Here is a 25,349-nt window from a genome sequence, read left to right as displayed (position 1 = left end):
ATGGATCCTAAGATCGGTAAACCTAAATTAAGTTGTCAGGAAGCAAACATTATTTTTAAAGTTTATATTTAACTATGCTTTGCGTTACTTTTAACCTGACAATCACCATCCTTGTGAGCAGGGATCCTCTTCCCGTTCAGCAGCGGTGTCTTTACACAGCACCCGATGGGACAGAACCTTTCCCGCGGAGTGACACCCGCACCCTTTTGGAGTCACGGCTCCACCTGGCGTCCTCCGGAACCATCGCTCCTTCAGCTGCCCTGGGTCACGTTACTTTACTTCAGAACCTGGATCTTTATTGGTGCCGGGCAGCTGCCGAGCCGCGCTCCAGAAGATGGCGGCAGCTTTGGGCCGAGCGGCAGGGCCGGGCCGGACCGGACGGCAGAGACAGGAGGACTGGGAGGGGACGGGGCATTTCCTCACCGCGGCCTGCCCTCCCCTCGCCTGAGGGGTGAATCCACACGGGCGAGAACCGTCACGGGGAGCCCCGAGGGGGCTGGTGAGGGGAGGATGGAGGCGGCCCCGCCGACACCGCCCTCACCCCCGGGGACAGGAAGGAGCGCGCAGGGCCAGGGACCCCTCTCTCACCGCGCGGCGCTTTTCGGCAGGATGGTTCGGCACTGTCGCGCGGCAGCGGCCGTGAGGGCCAATGGGGACCACAGGGACCCGCCGGGGCGGCCGTAAAGCGTGGTCAGGGCGGCACGTGTGAGGCGGACGGCGGGGACGGTGCGGAGCGGCGGGAGAGGGGATGGGACGGGCCGGGAAGGGCCGGGCCGGGAAGGGACTGGGGACCCCTGGGCACGGTCTCTGGGCACGGTCCAGGAGTAGCGGGAGCGCCAAAGCCTTGTATAGCCGCCCCCCCCCTCCGTGCTGGCCGGCCTGCGGGCCATCTCGTGAGAGCCCGCACGGCCCCGCTGGGGAGGAGGGTTTAGTTCCGTCAGGCATGGCCAGGGAAGCGCGGACTGCCTTTGCTTCCCACCGCTGGCAAGAGAGCCGGCCAGTAATGTTACCTCTTGCTCCGATTGCAGGGGTGTCAGGATGGAAGCCAAAAGTAAAAAGAAGTTCGTGGGGAAGAGTGGAAAAGCGCCTCGTGGGAAGGGGCCGCACGGGAAAAGGAAATTTAAAAAAGGTGATGGTAAAAAGGCAAAGGCTGCTTAGGAGGTGTGCTGGCTGAGTGATCGTTGTTCTGCATGGGTGTGCTCAGACGTTTTTTGTCTTGTTACATTTATGTGATGGAATTACTAGGTCGGCGGATGTGTGGAGGGCAGAAGATGTCTGTGTGAGCTACAGGAAGGCTTCTGACGCTGTCTTCCTTTCTTCCTTCCTTACTATCCTTCAGAGGTGCTTTTGATTTGTAGGTTGGATGGCCGTCTGCTGAACTGGCTGAATGGCTGGACCTAGAGGGTGGTTATCAGTGGCACCAAATCCATTCACTTGGTAACTAACACTGTTCCCCAGGAGTCAATACTGGGTGTAATCCTGTTAAGTGGCTTCATTGATGATCTAGATGTTGAGGCATAGTATGCCATCAGTAGGCTTGATGCAGAACTGGAATAAGTGCCTAACACACCAGGGAACTGTGCTGGCCTCCACAGGGACCTCAGCAGGCTGGAGAAATGGGCTGACAAAACCCTAATGAAGTTCAACAAGGAGAAGTGTAAAGTTCTGCACCTGAGAGGAGAACATCCCTGTGCACTGGCACATGCTGGGAGAAGGGAGCTTTGCAGGAAAGGCACTGGGACTCTTGGTGGTCACAGAGTGGAACGTGAGCCTGCAGTGTGCCTTTATGGCAAAGGTGGCTATTTGGATCCTGAGCTGCAATAGGATAGGGATGCTACTAGCAGGGTGGGGGGTTTGATCCTTCTCTCCTTAGCACCACCGAAGCCACACTTGGAGAGCTGTGTCTAGCACAAGAGAGACATGGATGTATGGGAGAGACACCAGCAAAGGGCCATGAACATGATGAAGCATCTTGAACATCTCTTCTTTGAGGAAAGGCTGAGACAGCTGGGACAGTTCGGTCTGAGGAAGGGAAGGCTGAGAGGCATCTTGTCTGGGTATACAAGAGATCTGGAGGGAGGGTGCTAAGACAGAGCCAGACTCTTGTCAGTGGTGCCCAGTGACAGGACCAGATGCCATGGACACAGACTGATACACAGGAAGTTTCCTCTGAACATCAGGAAAGGCTTTTTGGACTGGGGGTGTCTGAGCACTGAAACAGTTTGCCCAGGCAGATCGTGAAATCTCCTGTCCTGAATAAGTGAAGCTGAAGTATTTCAAATACATTGCATTGGAACTGCAATTGCCCTTTAGCTCCATTTGATTGATGTATTTTTATTAAAAAAATTATGTTGATAGCTTTTTAATTGTAGACTTTGGTGACCCAAGTTAAGAAAAATTATATCTGAGACCTGAAGCCAGGGTGTATGAAGTGGGTTAGGAATGAGAAGATACCTTTCTGTGTTTGCTCTTTTCTGCTTAAAACAGATGATGTCAAAACACCTTTTTCTCTAAAGTGTGAAGAGATGATTTGGGGATTTATGAATGTTCTGTCAAGGACGAAGAAATTACCTACTTAGAATAATCCTTTTTATGCCTGGGCCATTAAACCACTGCCTGGAAAATAATGCCTGGGAAAACTTCTCTAGGGAAAACTGAGACACCCAAGGACTGTAGTGAAAACAATGTCTTTGGGAAGCCTTTAAGGCTCACTGTAAAATAAAAATAAAAATAAAAAAATAAATATGACAGATTGATTTTTGTCACAGAAATAATTTATTTTGAAGCAACATTTTAATTTCTGTTTTGTTGGTTGATAGATTCAGGTCCACCAAAGAAAATTTTTAACAAAGGAGATGAGGAAGGGAAGCCTAAGTCCATCTCCAAGAAATTTGGGAAAGGACAGTTGAGACCTGGAAGAACTAATGTCAAACAATTCAAGAATAAGCAGCAATCAGAGAAGCTTGGAAAGAAGAGGAAGCTGCAGGATGGAGAAGAGGGAGGTGAGCAGATTTTTAAGCCTGGTTATCAATGAAAACGAGGTTTTGAGAAACAACTGTTACTCTAGGTGTTCTTTTGCCCCCCTGGCTTCTTATGACCCTTTTAAACTGTCTGAATGACTCCAGGTTTATTTCATATTTAATCTTTGCTGTGGGAAAATTTACCTGACTACACGTGAATCCAAAGTCTTGCAAATCAAAAGTTTAGAGTTTTCTTGGAAGCTGAAAGTAAAATGTAGCAAATTTAAGTAATTCTTTTACTATCAAAAAGCTATGATTATTTTATAGACAGTGTTGAGTGGCTAGCTTGAAACTAGCAATTTCCACATAGATTTGGAATACAAAATATTCTTCATAGACCATTTTAGAAATAGCATCCTCTGTTCTAAAAGTACTAGCTATAAAATTTGGAATACAAAAATTAAGGAAAAGAATTCTACTATCTCTTATTTTACTGTGGTCCAAACCATCTCTAAGCCTCTTTTTATTTAAGAAAAAAAGAAACAAATCATCTATGGTATCACTGCTGTTTATATTTTACATCTTATTTTTGTGTTTATGCAGAGAGCCTAAACAAATGTCTTGTTCTATCACTGTTTAAGTGGGTTTTGGTTTTTTGTTTCTGGTACATGAGAACTTTATGTACCTTTCATGTTCTTCATGTTTCTTCCTCTGCTGTGAATCAGAGCTCTCCGTGAGAGCTAAACAGCACGGTAAAATGAGAAGTGGAATTTTATGTGAGAAGTTCAGAAGTTCTGCAAAAAAAAGTTGTTTGGAGGACAGTAGGTGGTGTTCAGTATTTTGTTGTTGCTGTTGTTACACATCTGCAGAATAGCTTCATACGGGATATGCATTAGATATCTGGCAGTTTAATAGCAACAGAATGTTCATAGTAAACTGCTTTAAAAAATAAATGCCACCAGAACCAAACCTTTAAATGTTGTTTATAAAAATAACTGAAAGCTGCAATATACTGCACAGTGTCACTGCTCTCAAGGCAAAGTGTCACTATTTCTCTTGTCATGTTTACTTTAGAAGAGTGATTAAAAAATGTGTAATACAGTTTGTAAAAAGAGAGCATGTTTTTGAATGGGTTAAAACAGTTATATACATGCTGCTAAACACCAGTAAGCAGGCTGAGTCTTTAATGTTCCGTATAGAAGTAATGGTTAGCATGACCTCTGATACGAGGTGATGGTTTTTGTCAAGGTTTGAGTAAAAGTAGGTCAAATACTTGGAAGTGTTTTTTCTCTCAGTCATTTCTCCTGCTTCCTGTAAAGTTATCCTAACAGAGTTTGTTGTGTGGCAGTGTGTACCCGTTGTATACTAAAATCCCATGCTTCAGGAGTTCAACTGAATAACAGTACTGAGCATGTAAAAAGGCTTTTCTTTTTTTTTTCCCCCTTGAGATTTCAGTGTCTTTGAGTTAGGGTTCTTGTTTTGAGAAAGGGAATAATTACATATATGAATAGAGGATTAGCTAATAAGGAAGAATTACCTGGGGCTGTCACAGCCTGCTGGGTGCATTTTTGAGTCAGTTTTCAAGCTAATAATGATTTTTTGGCAGAGTTTTGAGGAAAAATCATTCTTCCAGCATTCTAGAAATGAAAATTGCTAGCTTAGCATACTTACTAAATATTTGTGCTTTTTTATTAAGTAGCTGGTTAGCTGCAGGCAAAGCTCCTGAATTGTTAGCAATTCAAGTTTATACTGGTAAAGGATTCCATTGCTTCTTTTAACTGACTATAGAAAATGTATTATTTTTGTCTTCAGGGCCGGATTCTAAGAAGCCGAAGTGGAATGAATTTAAAAAGAAAAGGAAGGAGTTAAAGCAAACCAGACAACATAATGATAGGAGTAATTATGACATAATTGCAAAATCAAAGCAAATATGGGAAACTATGAGAAGGTAATAATAGTATTTTTAATTTTTGTTTCTTTGGTTTCTAGTCATAAGTTACAGGAGGACTCTTTTTCTCTTGTAATTATATGAAACTGTATTTCCACAGAACTGAGGTTCCATAGGTGACTTGCATTGCAATTCTCTGGGTGATTCAAGCAGAATGTGCTGGCCTGTGGCACTACAAGTGTCTGAATTGACTTTACTTGTATTTTCAGGCTAAAATCTGTGAGTAAATGCTTAGGAGCATTCACTCTTAAACTTATCTTATTTTTAAAAATCTATAAGCAACCCTGGCTGCAGATTTAAGTTTACATTCTTTTTAATAATGTTACTCTGAACAGAATAATTTTTGAGTCATAGTACAAAAAACCCATTTCCTCGATGATTATTTTACTACTTTTTTTTTTTTCTGCTTGTAGAAAGAAATGTGATAAGGAGACTCGAGAAAAGCTAATGAATGACCTACAGAAGCTTCTTCATGGAAAAATTAAAAGTGTAAGAAAAACTAATGCCATAGTGCACAAATTCACAACAATGTTTTTAAAGAACAGTGAAGTAGGAGAGAACTTTTAGTAATGTAGTAGGGGACTGTCCTTCCAAAAGATACAAGGAATTATTTAAATTTTAGTAAACAAGAACAAAAGCTGAGTTAGAAGGCTGCATTTGGCACCTGGCTTTCAGGGCAGTAGTTCTGCAACACTTTGCCCACCCGCTGGCTGTTACAAGTCTGTCTTTTCTGTCAAGCAGCTCTAGTCTGGTCAAATTCTGTGTTAACTTGAGTTAAAAGGCAGCCACTCAGAGTTTTTACTAATTACTGTTGTTGGCTTGCAGCTTTCTTTTAGAGAAATCAGTATCCATATACTTAGCTATAGAGAACTCTCTGCTTAACTCTTGAGATGTATAAATTTGCAGTGAGTATGTGTCGAATTTTAAAGTTATTCTTGTTATTCCACACTGAAGTGGAACTGTGTCATCACAGTCACTCTGAAATTACGAAGAGCATGAAAGAAAATGAGAACATTTCATGGTTCTTTTTTAGGATTAAAACCTCAATGCATGTCTTTAATTGTCAGCAACTGCAAGTATTGTCTGTATTTTGTTCGGTGGAATACTTGTGAACCAGTAAAAACTTGAAACTTAGTTTGTTATAAACAGGTAACTACTTTTATAGTTGGCATTATGTGCTACGCGTAGCATAAAACTATATCAGATCAAGTGCATTAAAATAAATTTAGTGTGTGATGCTGTTCAAAGGGCCTAGGATAATGAGATATCTCTGTTCTGTAGCTGGCATTTGCACATGATTCAACTCGAGTGATCCAGTGCTTTATTCAGTATGGTAATGAGAAGCAAAGGCAAGAGACATTTGAAGAATTGAAAGGTACTTTGTTCCTGCCTATGTTTTACCTATGTGCATCCATATTGTTGTCACCATGTGTTAAGACAATCTGTATTGATTTCTCTTGAATTTTTTAAATTTTCTGCTGAAGTGGTTCCTTTAGCATTGTAGTAGTTCCTCTTATCATTGTAGAGCTAATGTTACGAAAAATCAAACTACCTGAATGTTTTTCCCTTCTTTTAGATAGCCTAGTAGAGCTGAGCAAGTCAAAATACTCCAGAAATATTGTTAAGAAGTTTCTTATGTATGGGTGAGTATGAAGTGAATCGCTTAGCTCTGTTACAGCGTTTCATTTCCAGTATGACTGCTGCTCTTAATCTGTAGTGCATCCATCATGAGTAAGAAAATGTTTCTGGAAACATCTTTGTAAGAGTGATGAGGCCGGAGAGTTTCTGGTATTGCTAAAAGCAGTTTTCTTTTTGCAGAAGTTAAGGCTGAAGCTGTATATCAGTTGAAGAAAACGTCAAAAGAAGCTCGAATAGGTTCTCAGTGTATCTTTGCCTTACACAAAACACTGGCTTTTGAAAAGTTACTTTTAATGTTTCAGGAACCCATTCTTTTGTAGAATTTATCCATTCATTCCTGTGTGTTTTAAAATGCCTTATTTTTTCAGATTCCTTTTCATAAATGCCACAAGTCTGATTGAGATGCATGTGTTTTCTGATGTCTGTTCTAAATCTTACTACCTAGATGTGCTTCCAAAAAATGTAACTGTTGATAGGTTAGCATATTGCTGAAGTTTTAACTCTTCTGTGTATCTTTTTATGTGAAATAGGACAAAATCACAAGTTGCAGAAATAATAAAAAGTTTTAAAGGCCATGTGAAAAAAATGCTTCGGCATGCAGAAGCATCTGCTGTAGTGGAATATGCATATAATGAAAAAGCCATTCTGGAGCAGAGGAATATGCTGACAGAAGAACTATATGGGAACACTTTCCAGGTTTACAAGGTATAATTTCAGTATTTTCTCGTCTAAGCAGTTTTATCTCAGGTATTGCTCCAGTAGTACCCTATCTATCTTACCTACTATTTCTTTTGATTGAATTTCTTTCTGTCATCTGTCCAAATATAGTCTAGTTTAGCTTGTGTGACTGTTACTGTTACTTGCATATACTTATGTTCTAGATCATTGTTGTGTTTTTTCAGTTTGAACTATTTGAAATACATTATATTCATGGGTTATCTTCCTCTGCTCATTAGAGGCAGTTTAATAGTCACACAATTGAAGTTACCATAGTGTCATAGTGTCTACCTTGAGGATAAAATCTATGCTTAATTTCCCATGAATGCTGCAGATGGCTTTTGTGTCAGAACTGCCTTATGTCTCATGAGAAATGAATATGAGCAAAATGGGCCTGGATCTATACATAGATGCATCTATGTATATTGTATGCCATTTGGGCTTAGTTTTTGTCTGGTTTTTTTTTTCCTGAAGACTACAGGACTTGAGTGTGGACTCTTAAGACTGTTTACATGTAGATTCTCACCTGGCAATGGAATTTTTTTTTAAAAGTACAACTTCCTTTCTTTTGACTTCTTATTTTTTCTTCTTTCTTGCTAACTTAGAAAGTTGGTTTCTGTTGTAGGCAGGAATTGTTTTATTTGCTACAAAGTGTAAAACTGACTTGCTACAAAATGTAAAACTTCTGGACAATGAGTAGCTACACTAGAGTAACTTTTATGTCTGTCCAAAGGAGAGTGGAAGGCCTAAGGTCACTTAAGGAATCACTGAAAAAGATGTCAGGAAAAAATGATTTTTAATACACATTTATGAAACAGCAACTTAGCAGAATTCCATAGTGAGGTCCAGTCCATTACTTACTATGTGGAAGGGGCATATAGGAGGCTGGGAATGAGTGGGAGTAATTTCTACAGGATTAAAAAAAGGATATTAATGCAGGGATAGGGAGGGCTGAGTCAGTGTGGGCTGGAGTGATTTGGCAGGAATTAGGGAAGGCCCTCCCATTGAGTCACAAGGTTCAGAGTGGGTCCCCTTGCTTTCTAAACTGCTTCTCAGAGAGGAGTTCAGGTGCAGATGAGCCTGTTTCTAGTCACAGACTTGGTCATTGGTTTACAGCTAAGAGTTTTAAGTGTAGAGATTTCAATGTTGTGCTTAATACGTAGTTTGATTTAGAATAGCAGTAAATTAAGATTGTTTAACATTATTATAGCAAATCACATAATTAGATCATATAATTTTTTGATAGCTTAACCAATAATCAGGAATAATTACAATCAGTACAAAGCTCAAGTAAAAATCTAGCAACGTTTCCGAATCACATTGTGCACAAACTCAAGTAGCTGGTTAAGATGTTAGATTTTGTACCCAGTGTCATGAAAGAAGTTGCATTCTTCTCCCTCTGATTGCCCAACAGTCAAAATCATATCTGTCTGATATAATTTTGGTTTTCCCCTGTACTTCAGAGAAGTGGTGGCAACTTGCACTTTCAATCCAATGAACCTGCTTCCTTTGTGAGACATGTGGTGCAGGCTGCAGTCTGTGCAATCCTGGAGAGCTCCAAGGAGCCTTCATGGGACCGTTATAGGGCTCTGGGTGGTTGACTTTGGTCAGTATTTTTCCATGATAGCCACAATTTGAGTTAGCAATACTTTGGCTACTCACAGAGTGGGCCTGTGTTTCAAGCAGGAAAGGGTCTCAGGTACGTTCTGCACACTGAGTTTCTTAAGACAGGAATAATGTTAGGCCCCTTGCACTTGTAACTAAAGCAGGAACAATGTTGACTGATGCTGATGTTGCAGTGTGGCTCAGTGAACAGTCTACACCACCACAATGTCCCAGTGTGCAGCACAACTCATTCTTAACCCAAGATTTCTGTTAAAAGTACACAAGAAATTAATAGCTTATTTCTGAACTGTATTTTTTTCCTTACAGGTTGTTGTATGGTTCAGTAAAGCATTTTTCAAAACTGTACAGCAAGATCCTTGCTGTACTTGTAATTTCTACTGAGAGTAAAAGAGCCCCTGAAATCAAGTGCACTGTTAGTTTCTCTCATTGCAGAATTCTTGATGTGAATGCTTTGGGTAGTCTTCCGTTGCAGCACAAAGCAGAGGCTCAATTGCATATGGGTTTTTAAGAATTTATGATGTAATCCTTAACAAGACTTTTAATTTCTTGGAGGTTTTAAATGTGTGCGATTCACTTTTCCCCCTCCTGCCTTGCAAATCACCATTCCCTCTTTCCCCTCCAATCAGGGGCGGTTAGAAATGTATTTCTTCTAATTTTCCCTCTAGTCAGACTGTTCTTCTAACACCAGGTTATTTTTTTGCAAGAATTACCAGTGTAATTATTTAGGTGACATACCAGGAAGTACTTGTGTAGTTAAGGTGTACGGTTTTTCTTCTTTCTTGAACTGGAATTTCCTGGGACCTGGCTAACTACTCTGCTAATTGACTTGTTGCTCTGTTGCTCCCTGACATATGCATACTGTCATGGAGAATTTCTGCTTAGCTCAGGGAGTATTTTAATATAATGCCAGTTTTGTGTATTTTGTCCTGTATCTGACAGCTCAGGAGCTAAATGTAATTGGCAAAAAACAGTTCAGACCACAGAAGTAACTCTTCTTGCTAATGATGAATATTCAGTTTGTAGAAACTTAAGTATACAGGTTTAGACACAATCAAAGTAGTTAAACTCTTTACTTTTAAATGGTAAAATGTTGGTTTTGCAGAACATTTATTTTGTGATACTTTTCATTACTTTTGATTGAAAAGGGGCCAAGGATTGTAATGTTCTGTGAACTTTGTTACTTGCTGGGAACAACTAAACATCTGATTGTGCATTCATTTCAGACAGCAGTTGCCCCAACATTGGATAAAGTATTAGAAGCTCAGCCTGAGAAGAGGGAGGCCATCTTGGATGAAATGAAACAGATTCTTACACCAATGGCACAAAAGTAAGGAAAAAAATTACTAAGGGGGTGACAATCTAGGATGAACTGGTTTGTTTCTAACATACCAAATGGGCAGATATACTGACACTATTTTGATCTCATGACGGGTGATACTGATACTCTTTTAAGCTGTAGGATTGCTATTTTGTATAGTAACTAACTATGGTTTTGTCATAGTGAATATTATCATTTAGAGCTTCACTTCTATAAACTAGAACGTCCTCTTCCCCAGTCATGCAACTGGTAGAAATCCCACAGTGTGGTGTGCTTCCATTATGCATTATTGGATAAGCTTCTCCAGTGGCCTTCAGGAGGAAATATTTTGCAGTGTTTGGGAATTTTTAAGGTTTGATTGAATTTTCCACATACTGCAAATGCTAAATATCTAAAGCAGAGTGAGTGTTTTGTTTTCTGCACATTGCACTGCCTGACAACTTTTTTTTTTTTAAATACAGATGAAGTATTGCTAGCTGAAACTAAAACCAGGAGTTGTGAGTGACTTTTTGCTTATGCTCCTTTTTTCCCAAATACAGAGAGGCTGTGATAAAGCACTCACTGGTACATAAAGTATTTTTGGACTTTTTCACTTATGCTCTTCCGAAACAAAGATCCGTAAGTGTATTTTGTTTAGTTTTTTTCCTTCTTTTGCCTATCAGTGGAATGTTTTTTTCATCTTGTTGTGAAAGTGTTGTAAGGTAACTAGAAAAAAATATGCATCCTAAATTTACAAAGTTTTACATATCTGGTGATTCCAGGTAGGTGACTGGGGAGTAGTGTTGTGTGGAGATTATATATAGTCACAGTGAGGTTTCACTCTAGATAAAAACATTTGTGATAGTTGAATTCAAAGAACCCCAAAATCTTATGGAATGACTGTTTTCTCTCTCCATGTTAAATGGTCCTTCTCAATAGCTGGAGAATAATTAAAGCTAGGGACATTGCTTCCATTGTCCATAAAACTCTTGACCAAATTTGGTCAGATTGTAGCCTTCTTTTGGCAGTCAAGACTTTGTCTTCTGCCTCCTCCTGAGTCAAGCATCTGGCTTCTATTGCTGTGTCTATATTACATTCCAGATTTAAGCTCACCCCACTTATTCTTGCAAAAACTAGTCCTAAAGCCATCTGCATGATGTCACATTATATAAGCTGGTATCCTGCTTGGCGTCCATAACCTTTCCCTGCTTCTGCAGTTTAGCATTATCTCATGCCAGGTAGAGCCTGGTGGACCTTCTGTCTGATACCTGCTTCTGATGGACTGGACTCCTGAATTATTCTTTGTTACTGTTAATAGACCCAAAGCTAAAAGTTGTGGTGTGCACTGTTTGTGGCCTATTCTGAATCCAGGTCTTACCTAATTAAAAGTTCCCATGCACTGTTTCATGTAATGTTTTGTCAGGTAATCCTTCTGGATTCACAGTCTTGTGTGAATCAGACCTGTCTCTTCCTCCTTGCTTGGCTTGTTGTGCAGATCTGGTAGCATGTAGATACTGTCTTTTGGGGTGTGGAAACCCCTTTTGTAGAACTGTTAACTGCCTGTGCCTGTAGCTAGTGACAGAAATCATGTTGTGGCTGAGCAGTGTCTACATAAATGGTAAAATGCTTAGAACCTTTGACCAGGGAGTGAGAAAAAACTAAGGATAGAAAGGGCCATGTGGGAGCTTCATCTCAATGAAACCAGACAAGACTAACAACAGAAGAAGTATCTAGTAACCTGGGAAGGGGCTTCTTGGTTCAGTTTAGTTTGTGAGCTTTTTTCTTTTTTGTCTGAACATGCTATTTGTCAGAAGGCTTCAGAACCTCATTCCTTGGGTATGAAGACTTAACTTTTGGATAATATCACCTGGTGCTTAAATCACATTACAGTTCTTATTGCTGTATGGTGAATACCCCATATGTATAAATAAATTGGATCACCTTCTTTCTTCCTCAATGAATATTTGTATTTGGCTCCTCTTAATTTTAGTCTCAGTTCTGAGCACCCTTCCTTGAATTGTGTTGAATAGGACATCAAGCTTCACAGAATCACAGAATTGTCATGGTTGGAAAAGACCTCCAAGATGACTATGTCCAACTGTCAACCCAGGAAAAAAAAAAATCAATATTCCACTAAGAGCATGTTCTGGAATGCCTCATCTACATGTTTTTTTTAATACCTCCAGGGATGGTGACTCCACCACCACCCTAGGCAGCCCATACCAGTGCTCAGCTACTCTTCAAAGAAATTCTTTATAATACCTGGTCTCCAATACACTTGGTATTTCATAGGATGAATATGATGAACATTCATCGTGAAAGGAAAAAGCTGATGTCACGTACAGTCTTTTGGCTGACTTTTGAGGCCATTTTTCATACATGAAGGCAGTAAGAGTGGTTCTGTAGAGCCAGTGATGCTTTCTATTGTGTTGTGGGCAGAAAAATATCCTTTCATGCTATTAGCCGTCCACCTTGAGATTTCTCCAGTCTTTTTGCTTTATCACCTTTTCTTCCCCAGGAAATGATAGAAGCTATCAGAGAGGCTGTCATCTACCTGGCACACACTCATGATGGAGCCCGAGTAGCAATGCACTGCTTATGGCATGGTACTCCTAAGGTATTGTTTGGTTTCTGTCTACCCAGTCCTCTTTAATAGTAGTCTAGTCTGAGACTGTAAGTATTGCATATGTGGGCCTTCCTGCCTGTATTTGAGAGCAAGGTTAAAAAGTGGCCCCACTGTACCTGTTGAGAAATACAAGCAGTAGTTTTTCATGAATCTAATGCTTTTATTAGAACCTCTATAGTGGAAGCATCTCCATTTATTTTTAGCTGAGTTCTTGGAGATGGCACATAAAACCTTCTATTTAGGATTATTGGCCATTTATTCATCCCAAGGATTTCTTGATGGCGGTGAAATTGGCTGCAGGGAGAGGACAGTAAAGAAGTCATAACATGAAATGATGTTTGGCTTTGGAATGCCAAGACCTAGGATATGTAATAGGAACTGCGTTTTAGTTTATTCTTTAGGTGTAATCTATGCCAATACTTCAATTGTAATGTATGCCATCATCTTTTGGAAACGCTGTCATGCCTTCTGTCTTTTTAGGTATTTAAAATACAAAAGATATCCCAGAACCTCCCTGCATTTGAATCTTTCAAGGTTTATGTTTAACTCTTCACACTGTTTCTAGGTGTTGACTAGTAATAAAAATATGTGTTAAATAAACATCTGCATTAGTATGCAAGTTGAAAGTTACCTTTTTGAAGGTGGAAATAATGCTTTGGTTGTTCAGAAGCACTGGCATTGTAGTGTCATTTTAGTTTCTCATTTCCTTTTCAACAGGACAGAAAAGTCATTGTGAAAACTATGAAGACCTATATTGAAAAAATATCAACGGTGAGTGTTAACCATTTATTTCACAATCTCTGAAATACAAGTAATTTGCTAGAGGCAAATTTGAATGTGTTTTGGTACTGGAAACAACTAATTTTGATAAAACTTCATTAGAATAGATAATACACAATACATTGAGCTTCTTTCCTGGTTGCTGTGTTGTTCTGTTTACTAATAGATTACATGGACTCAATTAGTGGTCTCTGAAGGTTTTTGATCATGCAACCCTGAGCATGCATGTCCATTATATATGCATTTATGTTATATACATCTACTGCTGTACTAGAATACATTATAAAACATACACAGAAAGACAAATTTTAAAAGGATAAGATACAGATAACCAGTGGTTATTTATATGTTATTAACAGTACAGAAAATATTTTCTTCTTGCACCACAATGGATTGTCTTGTGCATCATGCCTTAGAGGCCACCATCTTAGTAGTGTTTCTTTCAATAATTTTCTGATACAAGAATAAATTAGTGTTATTTTATAAAATATATATTCTATAGAAATAAGAGACAGTGGGTAATACCTAAAACAACACTAGAGCACTGAAGATCTGGCTTCATTCTGATGTAGAATCATTCTTATATGAAAGTGAATTGGGTTGTGCCTTTTGACTGTACTGGAGACTTTCTCTCTAATGCAGTACAGACAGTAAAGCTCATTGCAGAAACAGGATCTCCAAAAATATGGTATGTGATTTATCTCAGTTCTAATCAAATCCACCATGAAATCTGTATGTAGTATTCCTGCAAGACAAATCCTGTGATATCAAATGATTGAACAGTAGGATTAGGTTAATAGTGTGGATGTGATGAAGCAGTACCTTAGTATGTAATGGCAGATCAACTTAATCTACCTTTTTTAAACAAAATGCTTCTCTTGATAAGTCTTGCTTTCAGAGAGAACCTAAATGTTTGGCTTATGTCAGTAGGCAGAACTTGCTAGTGGTTCAGGTTGTGTAATTTTTGAGACAAACTCTCAGAAATGTTGATCCTAAGTCAATTAATGTATTCATAAAACTTGACTACATGTGGTTTCTTGATGTTTCATCTTTGCAGGGTGAATTTTCTCATCTGGTTTTGCTGGCAGCCTTTGATTGCATTGATGACACTAAACTTGTGAAGCAGTTAATTATATCAGTAAGTAATTGAATTTTTCCAAAACCAATATATGAAACAGAATCAGTGTATTAGTGTGCAGGAATATAAGAGTAGGAATTGGTCCACTTCTTTCAAACCACTTAATTCCTTTTCACCTTTTCTGTTTCGTTATATTTATATATCATTATTATTTTCTTTTTTCATAGAAAGCCTCCTCACTTTCATATGTTCTCTTCAATTATTTATTTTAATTAGTTTTTAAGCTAGTTACAGTACTTGCTGAAAATAACCCATTTTGTACATTTTCAGTCTGGCTAATGGATGACTCGAATCTCTTCAAATACAGTGTCTTTATCATAGAAGTTTGAGCTCTGCTAGCATTTCAGGAGATTAAATCAGTGGAAAACATCAGAATGAGGATCTCAACTTACCCATTTTACAGGCAAACCTAAAATGTAAAGGATATCCAGGACTAGAATGTCTTTATTTTGCAAACATGCGACTGTAAAAAAGGTCGCTTAGCACACTTAGCTCTTTTCTTTTGTAGAAGTAGTATCTTGGAAAATGGTACTTCAAGATACAGTGTAGTAAATTTTTAGAAGTATGGCAACAGGCCTGAATATACCATGACTTGAAAAAAGAAAAAGTGCTTGGAGACTTTTCGCTGCATGCTGAAACTAGTAACTTGCATTAATTCTCAAAACTTGATGCTTTTATTTAATGTTTTTATAACTAAATGACTGGATACTGATAAATAAATTCTGGATAAAATCCACATAATATTTTTATTTTGATTCCAAAATGGATGTGGATAGATTTCTTAAGTGTAACACCATTCTGTTATTTGCTTACACAATGAACAGTAAGGACAGCATGATCTACTCTTCATCAAACACCTTTGAAGTTTCATAATGGGTTTGTACATAAAATTATGTTCCTATGGAAATGTTATTACTTCCAAGATATTTTAGTCTGTAAATTACCTTGAAGATGTGTTTTCACACTGATACAGAGTGCACAATTTATTTTCTTGCAAGCAGGGTAATTGATGTACAGGTTGTAATGTACTTACAGTACAGGTATTGCTGTAGGTAGGGAGGTAGAGATGAGGCAGATACTGTGCATGTGGAAGGAGAGGAGAGGAGAAACTCATAGAATCATAAATGTAGAATGTTCCATTTATTTTTTTTATTTAATTTCACAAACAGGTGTGGATTTTATTCATAGTGTGTAGTTTTTCTTTCCTAAGATCTACATTTGAAAGATATGTTTTGTCACTTTTTGTTTACTTTTACAGGAAATAAGTGCTTCTTTGCCAAATATAATAAACAACAAATATGGAAAGAAGGTCCTCTTGTACTTGCTGAGTCCTAGAGACCCTGCTCATTTTGTTCCAGAAATCATCATGCTTCTGCAGCAAGGAGATGGAAATGCCCATAGGTAACTTAGATGTGAAGGCTGTTTTCTCTAGAGCTGAGTTGATGCAGCTTTCTGTCATTATTGTTTTAATTTCAGCTTTTCATCATAATATATCTGTGTAATCTAAATATATGTAAATAATACATATGTATTACTCAACCTGTTTATCTGTAGTCCTTATTTTTGCATTTTCATCTTAAAGTTCAAATATGACAGTTGGTGACCAGAAATGTATTTGTGGTCAGTAGTTTACTCTCCTTGTAAAGGGTAAAAATTGTGATGTGCTCATTGTTTAAAATAATATATCAAATATGGTGTAGCAGAAAATTCTTACTGTACATTGGTTTATTATGATTAATAATGTTTTGAGTTGCATAGAAGTATATCTCAACACAGCAGTAAAAATGGAAATTGTTAATTTGAATTCAGTCTCTGGTATTGATGCTGATGTTTATCAGCTTTTGAAGAAGGAGCCATTTAGATGATTAATGTGATGTTTAAAAATACATCTCTCTAGCTGAAATACCAGAATGAATAGAAAACAAACAGAGGTCATATTGTTAAAAAAAAACTCCATAAGGTTTTTTACTGGCAGCTTAAAAATATAGACTTTCTCACACCATGTGTTCTTGAAAAGTGTGCTATGTATGTTCAATTGTATGTGAAACAGAGGGAAGCATAGTGCTTTATTTTGATCATCTGGTAATTAAAAGCTGTCTCAAATAGCTTATATGTTCTGAATTTTTTGTTACATGATGTGCATACAGAGCCTTCTATAGTAATATACTGTCTCTTTCATCAGTAAGAAGAATACTGAAATCCGCCAGCGTGAACTCCTGGAAGCCATTTCGTCACCTTTGTTAGAATATTTGCAAGAACATACTCAAGAAGTAGTGACAGACAAAACTAGCTTTGTCTTGGCTGCTGACATCTTAAGAACAGCTCTTGGTGACATCCAGCCTGCATTAGATGCAATTGCTAATTTAGCAGCAGAAGAGCTGGTTCCAGGTGGCCGTGATGGGCAGGTAATGTAACAGAAGACAAGGTTGGAGATCTTGCAGGGAGTTTGCTTATTTTGTATTACTAAAATGAAGTCTGCTCCCTCCTTCCCTTATGTAAGAGGTCACTACATTGCCCTGATAGCATGCAGACATTAGAGCTGGTCTCCCATGTTCTAGCATTTTCCTTTCATAATTTATTGCATCTGGAGTGATGAAGGCTTGAGCCAGTGTTTCATCTGAGTTGTAGAGCAAGGTATTTCATGGTCTTGAATCATTAGAACTGCTTTAAGACCTTGTGGAAAGGTAGCTTACAGTTGTGCTATACAGTCCCTTCTGTAATGTTACCACTGTGCTACTGAGCAGTTAGTAAATTTTTATATTTTACACTGAGAATTGTAGGGTCTTTTATCTTTCTGTATTCTATTCTGTTATACTATATGGTCTTTTATGGGTATCTCAATGTTAGGAAATATCTTGTATAATTGCTATTTATCTTTACAGTATGACCTTCATTTCAAAGGTGTGCCCCTCCCCTATTTTGTTGAGTTCAGCTCAGTCAGAAATGTGTCTGTAGACTAGAAAATGAGAAATGCTGTGTTCATTATATTTAAGATAGGTTCCCTCCAGATTTTCGTAGCTGTAGTGAGTGACTTTCCTCATCTTGTAAGATACCCTTTTTACAGAATTTTACGTGCACTACTTACTGTGATTTTCTGTGAGCCATCCTGTAGTGAATTTTCAAGTCTGAAAATTTGCAGTCAGGCAGCTGGACCAAAAGATTCTGCTCAGTAAGTGTGAAGTCCTTGGATGAAACACTGGTTGATATGATTAATATTACTGAAAGTCAGATGTTACAGTGAAGGTGGTAAAAATAAACTGGTTGGTTTAAATAAGTACTCAGATACATAATGATGTATGATGACCAAGTAGGTAAGTGTGATGTAACAGGGCACAGTGGATAAATAAGGCAGGAGTGTTTATCGACAGATATGTGACTGTGCTTTCAAACATCACCACTGAATAATTTGGTTTTGGTCTGCTTTGTTTTTTTCCTCTTAAAGCTTCACATTGCAGAGCATCCAGCAGGCCATCTAGTTTTGAAATGGTTAATAGAACAAGATGAAAAAATGCGAGAGAGTGGAAAAGAAGGTATGTCGGAAAGTCAGCTTTATTTGATCAAATAATAACTTCAGAATAACAAGTTAACTGACCTAAAATAATATTGTTGCATTTATTTCTTTGAATATATAAATGTATGGAAAATCTAACATACTCTCTAAGATTATTCCTTCTGTCTTTTTGCTGTTGTGAGCTGTTACATAAACAGAATGCCAGGAATAAGTTTGCTTTTTATGCAAAACAAGTACTGCGCTGTTTTGGTTTTTTTTTTCAGGGTTTTACTGTGTATTTCGGATAGGGTTCATTTCTGTGCTTAAAATGTCCTGATAGCTTTGCTCAATTATGCAGCAATTTAAAGGATAATAATAGAAAAAGTAAAGTCTTTCTAACTGGATGAATTGTTTCATTAGTGCTTGTGAGCCAAACTGTAATCTTTACTCTGTTCATTAGTGCTGCTGGGTTAATGCCTTATGACTGTTACTACAAAAATTGATGCACAAAAATAGGACATCTTTGCTGCTTTATATCCCAGAAGGCAGAGATTTGGCACAGATGTTTCAATCTTAATTTAGCCTTTAAATTTATTTTATTACATAACTGTAAAATCTTATTGTGTGAATTACCATCTCCTAATAGAGATTACTTTGTCTCATATGAAAACCTCAAAAATGAAAGGAAGTGGGGGTGGCATAGTATAATCTGGAATGAACTCTCTTTGTGTAAAGTGTTCTTTCTTTGTAGGATCACTGGAGCCTATCGAAGGTTTTTGTTTTCTTTTTCCCTTTCTTCTTACTATGTGCAGGCATCCACTGTTTCCTTAAAAAATTTGGTTTTGATTTTTCTGAAAGGAGCCTGTCTTGGTCCTTCTCAAGAGGATTATTAAAAACACCCATAGGGAAGGTTTTATAGGTGTGTCCTACATAGACTAGCCTGAAGGAGAAGATGAGTTACCTGGATTTATTTCTGCCAGTATTGTGCAATTCCCATTTTAAGCACAGTCTGTTCCCTTTGGTTTCTTTGTTTTCCTCCAAAGAGTGCACCATTCAGGATTGTTGCTCTGAGGTTATGGAATTGGCATTAAAAAACAATCAAACTGTTAGCACATAGGGAACAAGTGGAATAAAACCTGACTTGTTCTTCAGATGGGATTCTGAAGTTTTACTCTGGTTTGTTTGTTTGTTTGTTTTTTCCTTCAGTGTTCATTTAGAGGTTTGATTTTTTTTTTTCTTAGGCTGGGTAAGGTTTTTTTGATTGCTTACTGGTGGATTTTTTCTGCATACAAGCTGTAAGAGCAGTTTCTCTGTTCAGGTTCTCAGATTCAGATGGGGAGTTCAACTAGTTGATCAACTTAGGCTTTTTCCTTTGCATCTGCCATTAGTGTAATGAATCTGCAAGCGAACTTAAACTTTCAAAGCTACTGAACTAATAGAGCCTTGTAGCATCAGTACAACTGAAACAGACAAGGTTCCTACTGGCTTTCATGCATCAGTAAAGGATTAGCTTTGAAGTTTTAAGTAACTTCAGCTGTGAAAATTCTGTTTCTTCAGTTGTAGAGTCAGATTCTTAAGTAGACATTTTTAACAGAGTGAAGTAAATGCAGGATATTGCACTGTGTTGGTGTAGTTCTTACCAACTTTTTCTTTCATGCTTTCTTTTAAGACAGAAATAAGCTTTAACACCCATATAAAGAAATAGTAAGTTTGGCTACTTTATACTAGTGAACTATCACACAGTGCTGCAGTTGTCTAATTTTAAGCAATACTTGGAAGTAGTAAAACATCTATAAGGGTACTTATTGGATAAAGTAGTCAATTATTTTGTGAGAGCAAAACTTCGTAAATAGTTGGCGGTTAAAAACTATTTGATTAAATCACAGCTACAGAAAACTGATAACAGGCTTCTTTATATAAAGGTACTGTCTAAATTTTTTCTTCTCCCTACCCCTTTCCCATATTTTACAGTTTGCTTTGCAAGAACATTGGTGGAACGAGTTGGAATTCAGAATTTGAAGACCTGGGCAGAAGTAAATCGAGGTGCCATTATTCTTTGTTGGTATGTAAGGCACATGGCTATTTCTGATTGGGTTCCAGGGTTAATTTCATGAACAGTTAAGAGAAAATCAGTAGAAATTTCTACCGGCAAAATATAATTTCTTTTCTCCGTGTGTCCTGTCTTTAATGCCACTGTAAGTATCTGGTGGAACAAGGTACAGGAAAAAACTCAAACCAGAGTTTCCATAGGTTGTTCTTTGGGCTCAGCCTGTTTCAGTACTAAGAAGTGGTTCATCGTTGGAAAATCTTAAGATTAAAACAAATTTATTTTTTAAATTGTGCCTACCATGTATTGTTTTCAAAGCTCAAAATTCTCAAAAGGCTACTCCTCTAATAGTCACATTAGAATAACTCTGAAATACCTGTAACTTGTAGCAGCATACAAGAATCCAGATTTATTTTCTTTTTGGTAACTTACTCTTGTGTTAAATACGGAGCCTAAGTAAGCTTTGTATGGAAGTAGAGGGGTGTTTGGAAAAGACCACGGAAAGGTTTATGATGAGCTAACTTGCTCACAATTTTGAAGCAATGAACTGTGCAACTACTGAAATCAAAAGACCCTGCAGGAATCGAACTAAAATTAATGCTTGGTTTTATCAAGTGGAGTGGCTGTGCTAATCGTTGCTGTTTTCACGGTGTGACTACCTGCCAGTGCCACGTCACAGATTCCCCAGGTCTTTAGCCTGAAGTGTGTGGTGACTTCTGGAACTACTGAGTCCATATCACATTGCTCACTCCCCATAAAGACTTGCAGTGAACCAACAGACAACATGATTTTGAAAAATAAAATCATCTTCTCCTGTTTTCCCACCCCAGCCTCTCCTGAGGTTACTTTAGACTAATTGCTGTTTGCTTTCGTCTGTGCTCTTCACAGCTTTAGAATGAGGCTAGTTCAACATGCATGCTGTTTTGCAAGGTGAATCAAAAGATGTTTTCATTGGTAGGACTTCTGTAAGTTAATCTGAGTGTATATTTTCTTAGTCATTATCACTCTGAGCACTAGAGAGAGAGGGCAGTAGAAGAGTAGCTGCAGTTCAGATACAAAAGCGGTTAACACAGCAACGTAATGGTCATACATTAAGATTGTTCAGCTTAAAATGACTATACTTTGCTTCTCGTAACAGGCCTTTAGAATTCAATAAATGCACCTAATGCTTTTAAGTTATCTGATCCTGCACACAGATGTTCAGTAGAGATTTTTTATGAAGGTTTGTTTACTGCCAGTGTATTAGTGCTTGGATTTTTTTTCCCTAACTCGAGGGTAAGGAGATTGATTTAACATGGTATTGCTGGTTTATGTACCATGTTTTTTGATTGTCCAAATAAGTAAGGAAGTAAATTAGTGGATTATTTTCCATGTATCACATTTTTTAATAGATGTTGGGCTGTTATTGTTACAACACTCTCTTAATAGGTTTTGAGGTCTTATGAAAAAAGAGGAGATTAGTAATTGCTTATTTGCAAAAACCAACACAGGAGTGATAGGGAGGAGTCTCTAAGGAATGTCAGTCTTTCCCTCTGTCTGCTACTACTCGTGGCACTGCTGAGTAGGGCTTTGGTAAGTGTGCTTTGTTAACATGCTGAGGAGCTTATTTCCCAAGTTGTCAAACATTTTTCACTAACACTGCAACTCTCCAAACATGAAAGAGAAATAAAAGTGTGGGGGAAAATGTTTGCTTGGTGCTAGAATTCTCTTTTCAGGGTTTGTGTTTTTTATTTTAAGTCTGAATCCTTTGGTGTTTGAAGTTCTCTTGATGACTCTTTAGGCATAACTCCCTTTTGTTTAGACAGCTGAACACACCAACATAACCAGATGCTTTTGTTCCATTTCACGTGGCACCTGTTCACATTTCTATCAAATATTAGTTCATCTCATCTTTTATCTCATCTTTAACTGAGTGCATTAAAGTTGAGAGGTCACCCAAATCATACAGCCATGCCAAAGTTAATTCAGTCTGGTATAGATCATAGCCTCAATATTTAAAAAGCTAATGTAAAAAAATAATCAGATACTTCTTTTGTCATAAGAGAGCTCAGAGCCTTCAGACAGAGGTAATTTTCAGACACTACCGGTTCTCTCTGAAGCTCTGATTGATTTTTGGCTTCTTGTTGGCTTTTAGGAGCCATCTGCCATTTACATGCATGTCTGAAACTCAGAACTAACCTGGTCAGTCCATTTGAGGATTTTTGGCTTGCTAGTCATTTGAGCTTAATTTGCTTAGTTACCTGGAATCCTCTAAACCCTCTCCTTTCATTGTCCTGTTTGTTTTTAATATGACTTTTATAAAAAATATGGAGTTCATTCTGATCTACTACAAATGTGAAAAGTCGTAATGAGAGGGCTCTGCAAGCATTTACAGTACAGCTTCGTGTAAATGAAGTATTCTAAGTACTTTAATATCATGAATGCTCATCTGTTTACATTTCCACATCCACATTTTAATTCATCAGTGATGTGTTCTGAAAAATTGATAAAAACATGCTTCACCAAAGGAATTACTGATGTCATTTTTGCAACCTGTAAAGCTTACCTCCTCAGAATAAATAGGTGCCTGCTTAACAGATCTTAAAAGAGCTTTCAGAATAATTATTTTAAACACCTCAAACTATGTTGATCTTTTGACATCAGACATGTAGATTATCTGGATTAAAAAAACGGTGTCTTGTAAAGCTGCTTTCAGATTCTTGGTATGCACAGATATTTCATGTATAGCTGTTGGCAGATAAAATTAATTTTTAGAAATATATAAAATGCAGTCCAGAATGTCTTGTTCTTTGTCCCTGCTGCTGAACTGTGTCAATCTCTCATGTTAAGTACCAGTGTGTTCAGGATATCCTTTGCTAGTACTGCTGACTTTTTTGCTGTTATCAGGAGTGTATTTGTCACAAGAAAAGCTGAAAAAGTGTCAGCCTCACTTGTGCTCAGTTTAGTTTTTAAGAAAAACTCTTCATTAAATAGTACTGCTGTAGCTAAAAGTGTAGCAGACTTCTAGCTGGTAGAAGTTGTTAGCCAGAGTCACAGAAAAAAATTTAGGAATAAGTGTTGTCAGATGGGCCAGTGTCAACACGTTCAACCAGGCCAAGTGTTGGGTTCTGCAGTTCAGTCACAACAAAACCCTGCAATGCTACAGACCTGGGGAAGAGTGGCTGGAAAGCTGCCTGGCTGAGAAGGACCTGGTTGTGCTTTGTAGTCCTGTATTGAAAGAATCACAGAAATTCTATAACCAAAGCACTTGATGTGTATTAGATGTACTTCACTGCAAGCAGTTTTAGGGCCCCCATTACAAGAAAGGTATCAATGACAGATGACCAACATAGTCATGGGCTAGATCCCGTGGCGTTGGAGGAGAGCCTGTGGGATCAGGCCTGGTTCAGCTGGGAGAAGGGATGGCTTTCCTAGTACCAGCATCTTTAGCACCAGAGGGGACAGAGGAGACCTGGCCTCTTCACAGACTTCTGTGTCTTCACAGACTTCTGTGGCAGCAGAGCAAGAGTCTCAGGCTGGAGATAGGAGCAGCCTTTTCCCATGAGTGTTGGGTCTGGGTCTGAGGAGGGTCAGGCTGTCTTGCACTGGGGGTTTTCAAGCCTGGACTGTGTGAAGCCCTGAGCAGTTTGGTCTGACAGAGTGTTTGAACCTGCTTTAAGAAGGGGTCAGCAGTTCTTCCAGTCTGATTATCCTGTGTTGGTTGTGTTTGCTGCTTTATGGAGAGTTTTACAGTCTGCCCTGAACTTCATTCTTCCTAAATAGTTATTACAGTTACTGTTTCCTTACATGGACATCTTCTTTTGCTATGTCCTACTTGCTGTTGTATGACATCCTTGTTTTTTCTTTTCCTGTTTCTTGTAGCCTTCTCCAGAGTGGTGATGAAAAAGCGGCAAATACAGTCAAAAAAGGACTGAAAAAGCTTGTCCCAAAGTTAAAGCTGAATAAAAATGTAAAAGGAATAGAAGCATTGCTGCAGAAATTGACTTCATAGTGTAAATGAAGCTAAAAAGACAATTTACATCAATGTACTCAACTGAGAATTGGTAAGATTTGCACCATGGTTGTTTTAGGAAGCAATGTATGCATTTGTAAATTAAATAATTTTTAAAACAACTTGTCTATTGCGTGCATTCCGTTGTGTGCTGTGAATGTTTGTTTCTGAGATTGAAATCTCAAGATTGTAGAGCTACCAGAAAAAAACCTGAACACGTAATCAGGAATTTAAGTCTTTCCTGATAACTTGCACAAAACTGTTTTGAGTCTTGTTAAAATTTGTGTTTATGTTGTCATAGTTACCATAGAAACAGAAGCATCTGTTCTGGAGATTTGCTGGGCAAATACACGTATTCTTAATCCCTTCCCCTTCTGGCTTCCTCAAGAAAGAAAGCAGAAAAACAGCTCCTGTCCCATTCTTAGTGAAGAACTGAGCGAGGCTCTCATCCCTCAGTAACTAATGACTAGGATGAAGATTGTCTCTTTACTTTATTCAAAGACGGTCTTGAAGGAGGGGCTGTTATAGTGCACAACAGTTTGGTTTGGTTTTTCAGTATTCTGAAATACAAGCCATAATAAATCTGATGTCTTCCTTGGAATAAGGAAGGGAATAATTTATTTCCTCTTTATATCAAGTAAATGACCTTTTGATTTCCACAGTACCCAATTTTTGATATAGAAAGATCAAGCCAATTTTTTATTTTCTCATTTTAAGAAGGAAAAAAAAACCACAACAAAACCACAGGTTATTTTGTTAAAACATTCATGCAACACCTGGGGAGTGTTTAATACTATAGACATGAAACAGAGGGACAAATAAATTAAATCTTCTGTAGGAGTCAACTTTAGCCTGACTGGATGTGGATCCATTTTTAATAGAAGGTAAAGTTGGCCATAATTTCTTCTAAGATACAACTTCCTCAACATAAACAGTGCAGCTAATCGGAAATGAAGTAAATTACATACTTAAAATCAGTCTCCTTAAATACTTAAATATGGTCAGGCGTCATGATGATCCACAACCACTCCTACAGCCCTTTGGGAACTGCAGTGCTCAGCACCTGTGAAAATCAGATTACTGGGTTTGAA

General features: G+C 38.2%; 1 protein-coding gene across 1 annotated transcript; it reads left to right on the top strand.

Annotated features, from left to right (window-relative positions):
* The first annotated feature begins 662 nt into the window (after positions 1-662).
* Positions 663-24,380, top strand: PUM3 (pumilio RNA binding family member 3). The gene is made up of 18 exons (XM_030467120.1): positions 663-726; positions 1,029-1,129; positions 2,820-3,002; positions 4,773-4,908; positions 5,322-5,397; positions 6,190-6,283; positions 6,485-6,551; positions 7,077-7,251; positions 10,113-10,216; positions 10,747-10,825; positions 12,705-12,803; positions 13,530-13,583; positions 14,650-14,730; positions 15,989-16,131; positions 16,913-17,135; positions 18,173-18,260; positions 20,192-20,282; positions 24,129-24,380. The coding sequence occupies exons 2-18, from the start codon at positions 1,039-1,041 to the stop codon at positions 24,256-24,258; spliced, it is 1,914 nt and encodes a 637-aa protein (XP_030322980.1). The 5' UTR covers positions 663-726; positions 1,029-1,038; the 3' UTR covers positions 24,259-24,380.
* Positions 24,381-25,349: the final 969 nt, after the last annotated feature.

The sequence above is a fragment of the Calypte anna genome, chromosome Z, assembly GCF_003957555.1.
Source record: "Calypte anna isolate BGI_N300 chromosome Z, bCalAnn1_v1.p, whole genome shotgun sequence".
Lineage (NCBI taxonomy): Eukaryota > Metazoa > Chordata > Aves > Apodiformes > Trochilidae > Calypte > Calypte anna.
This window is presented reverse-complemented; position numbering and strand designations above follow the sequence as displayed.

Excerpts from the sequence above, each read along its gene's own strand:
- PUM3 (XM_030467120.1), top strand. The coding sequence starts at position 1,039 with ATGGAAGCCAAAAGTAAAAAGAAGTTCGTGGGGAAGAGTGGAAAAGCG. Across the intron at positions 5,398-6,189 it reads TTCATGGAAAAATTAAAAGT|CTGGCATTTGCACATGATTC; the intron begins GTAAGAAAAACT and ends TCTGTTCTGTAG. Across the intron at positions 10,217-10,746 it reads CTTACACCAATGGCACAAAA|AGAGGCTGTGATAAAGCACT; the intron begins GTAAGGAAAAAA and ends TCCCAAATACAG.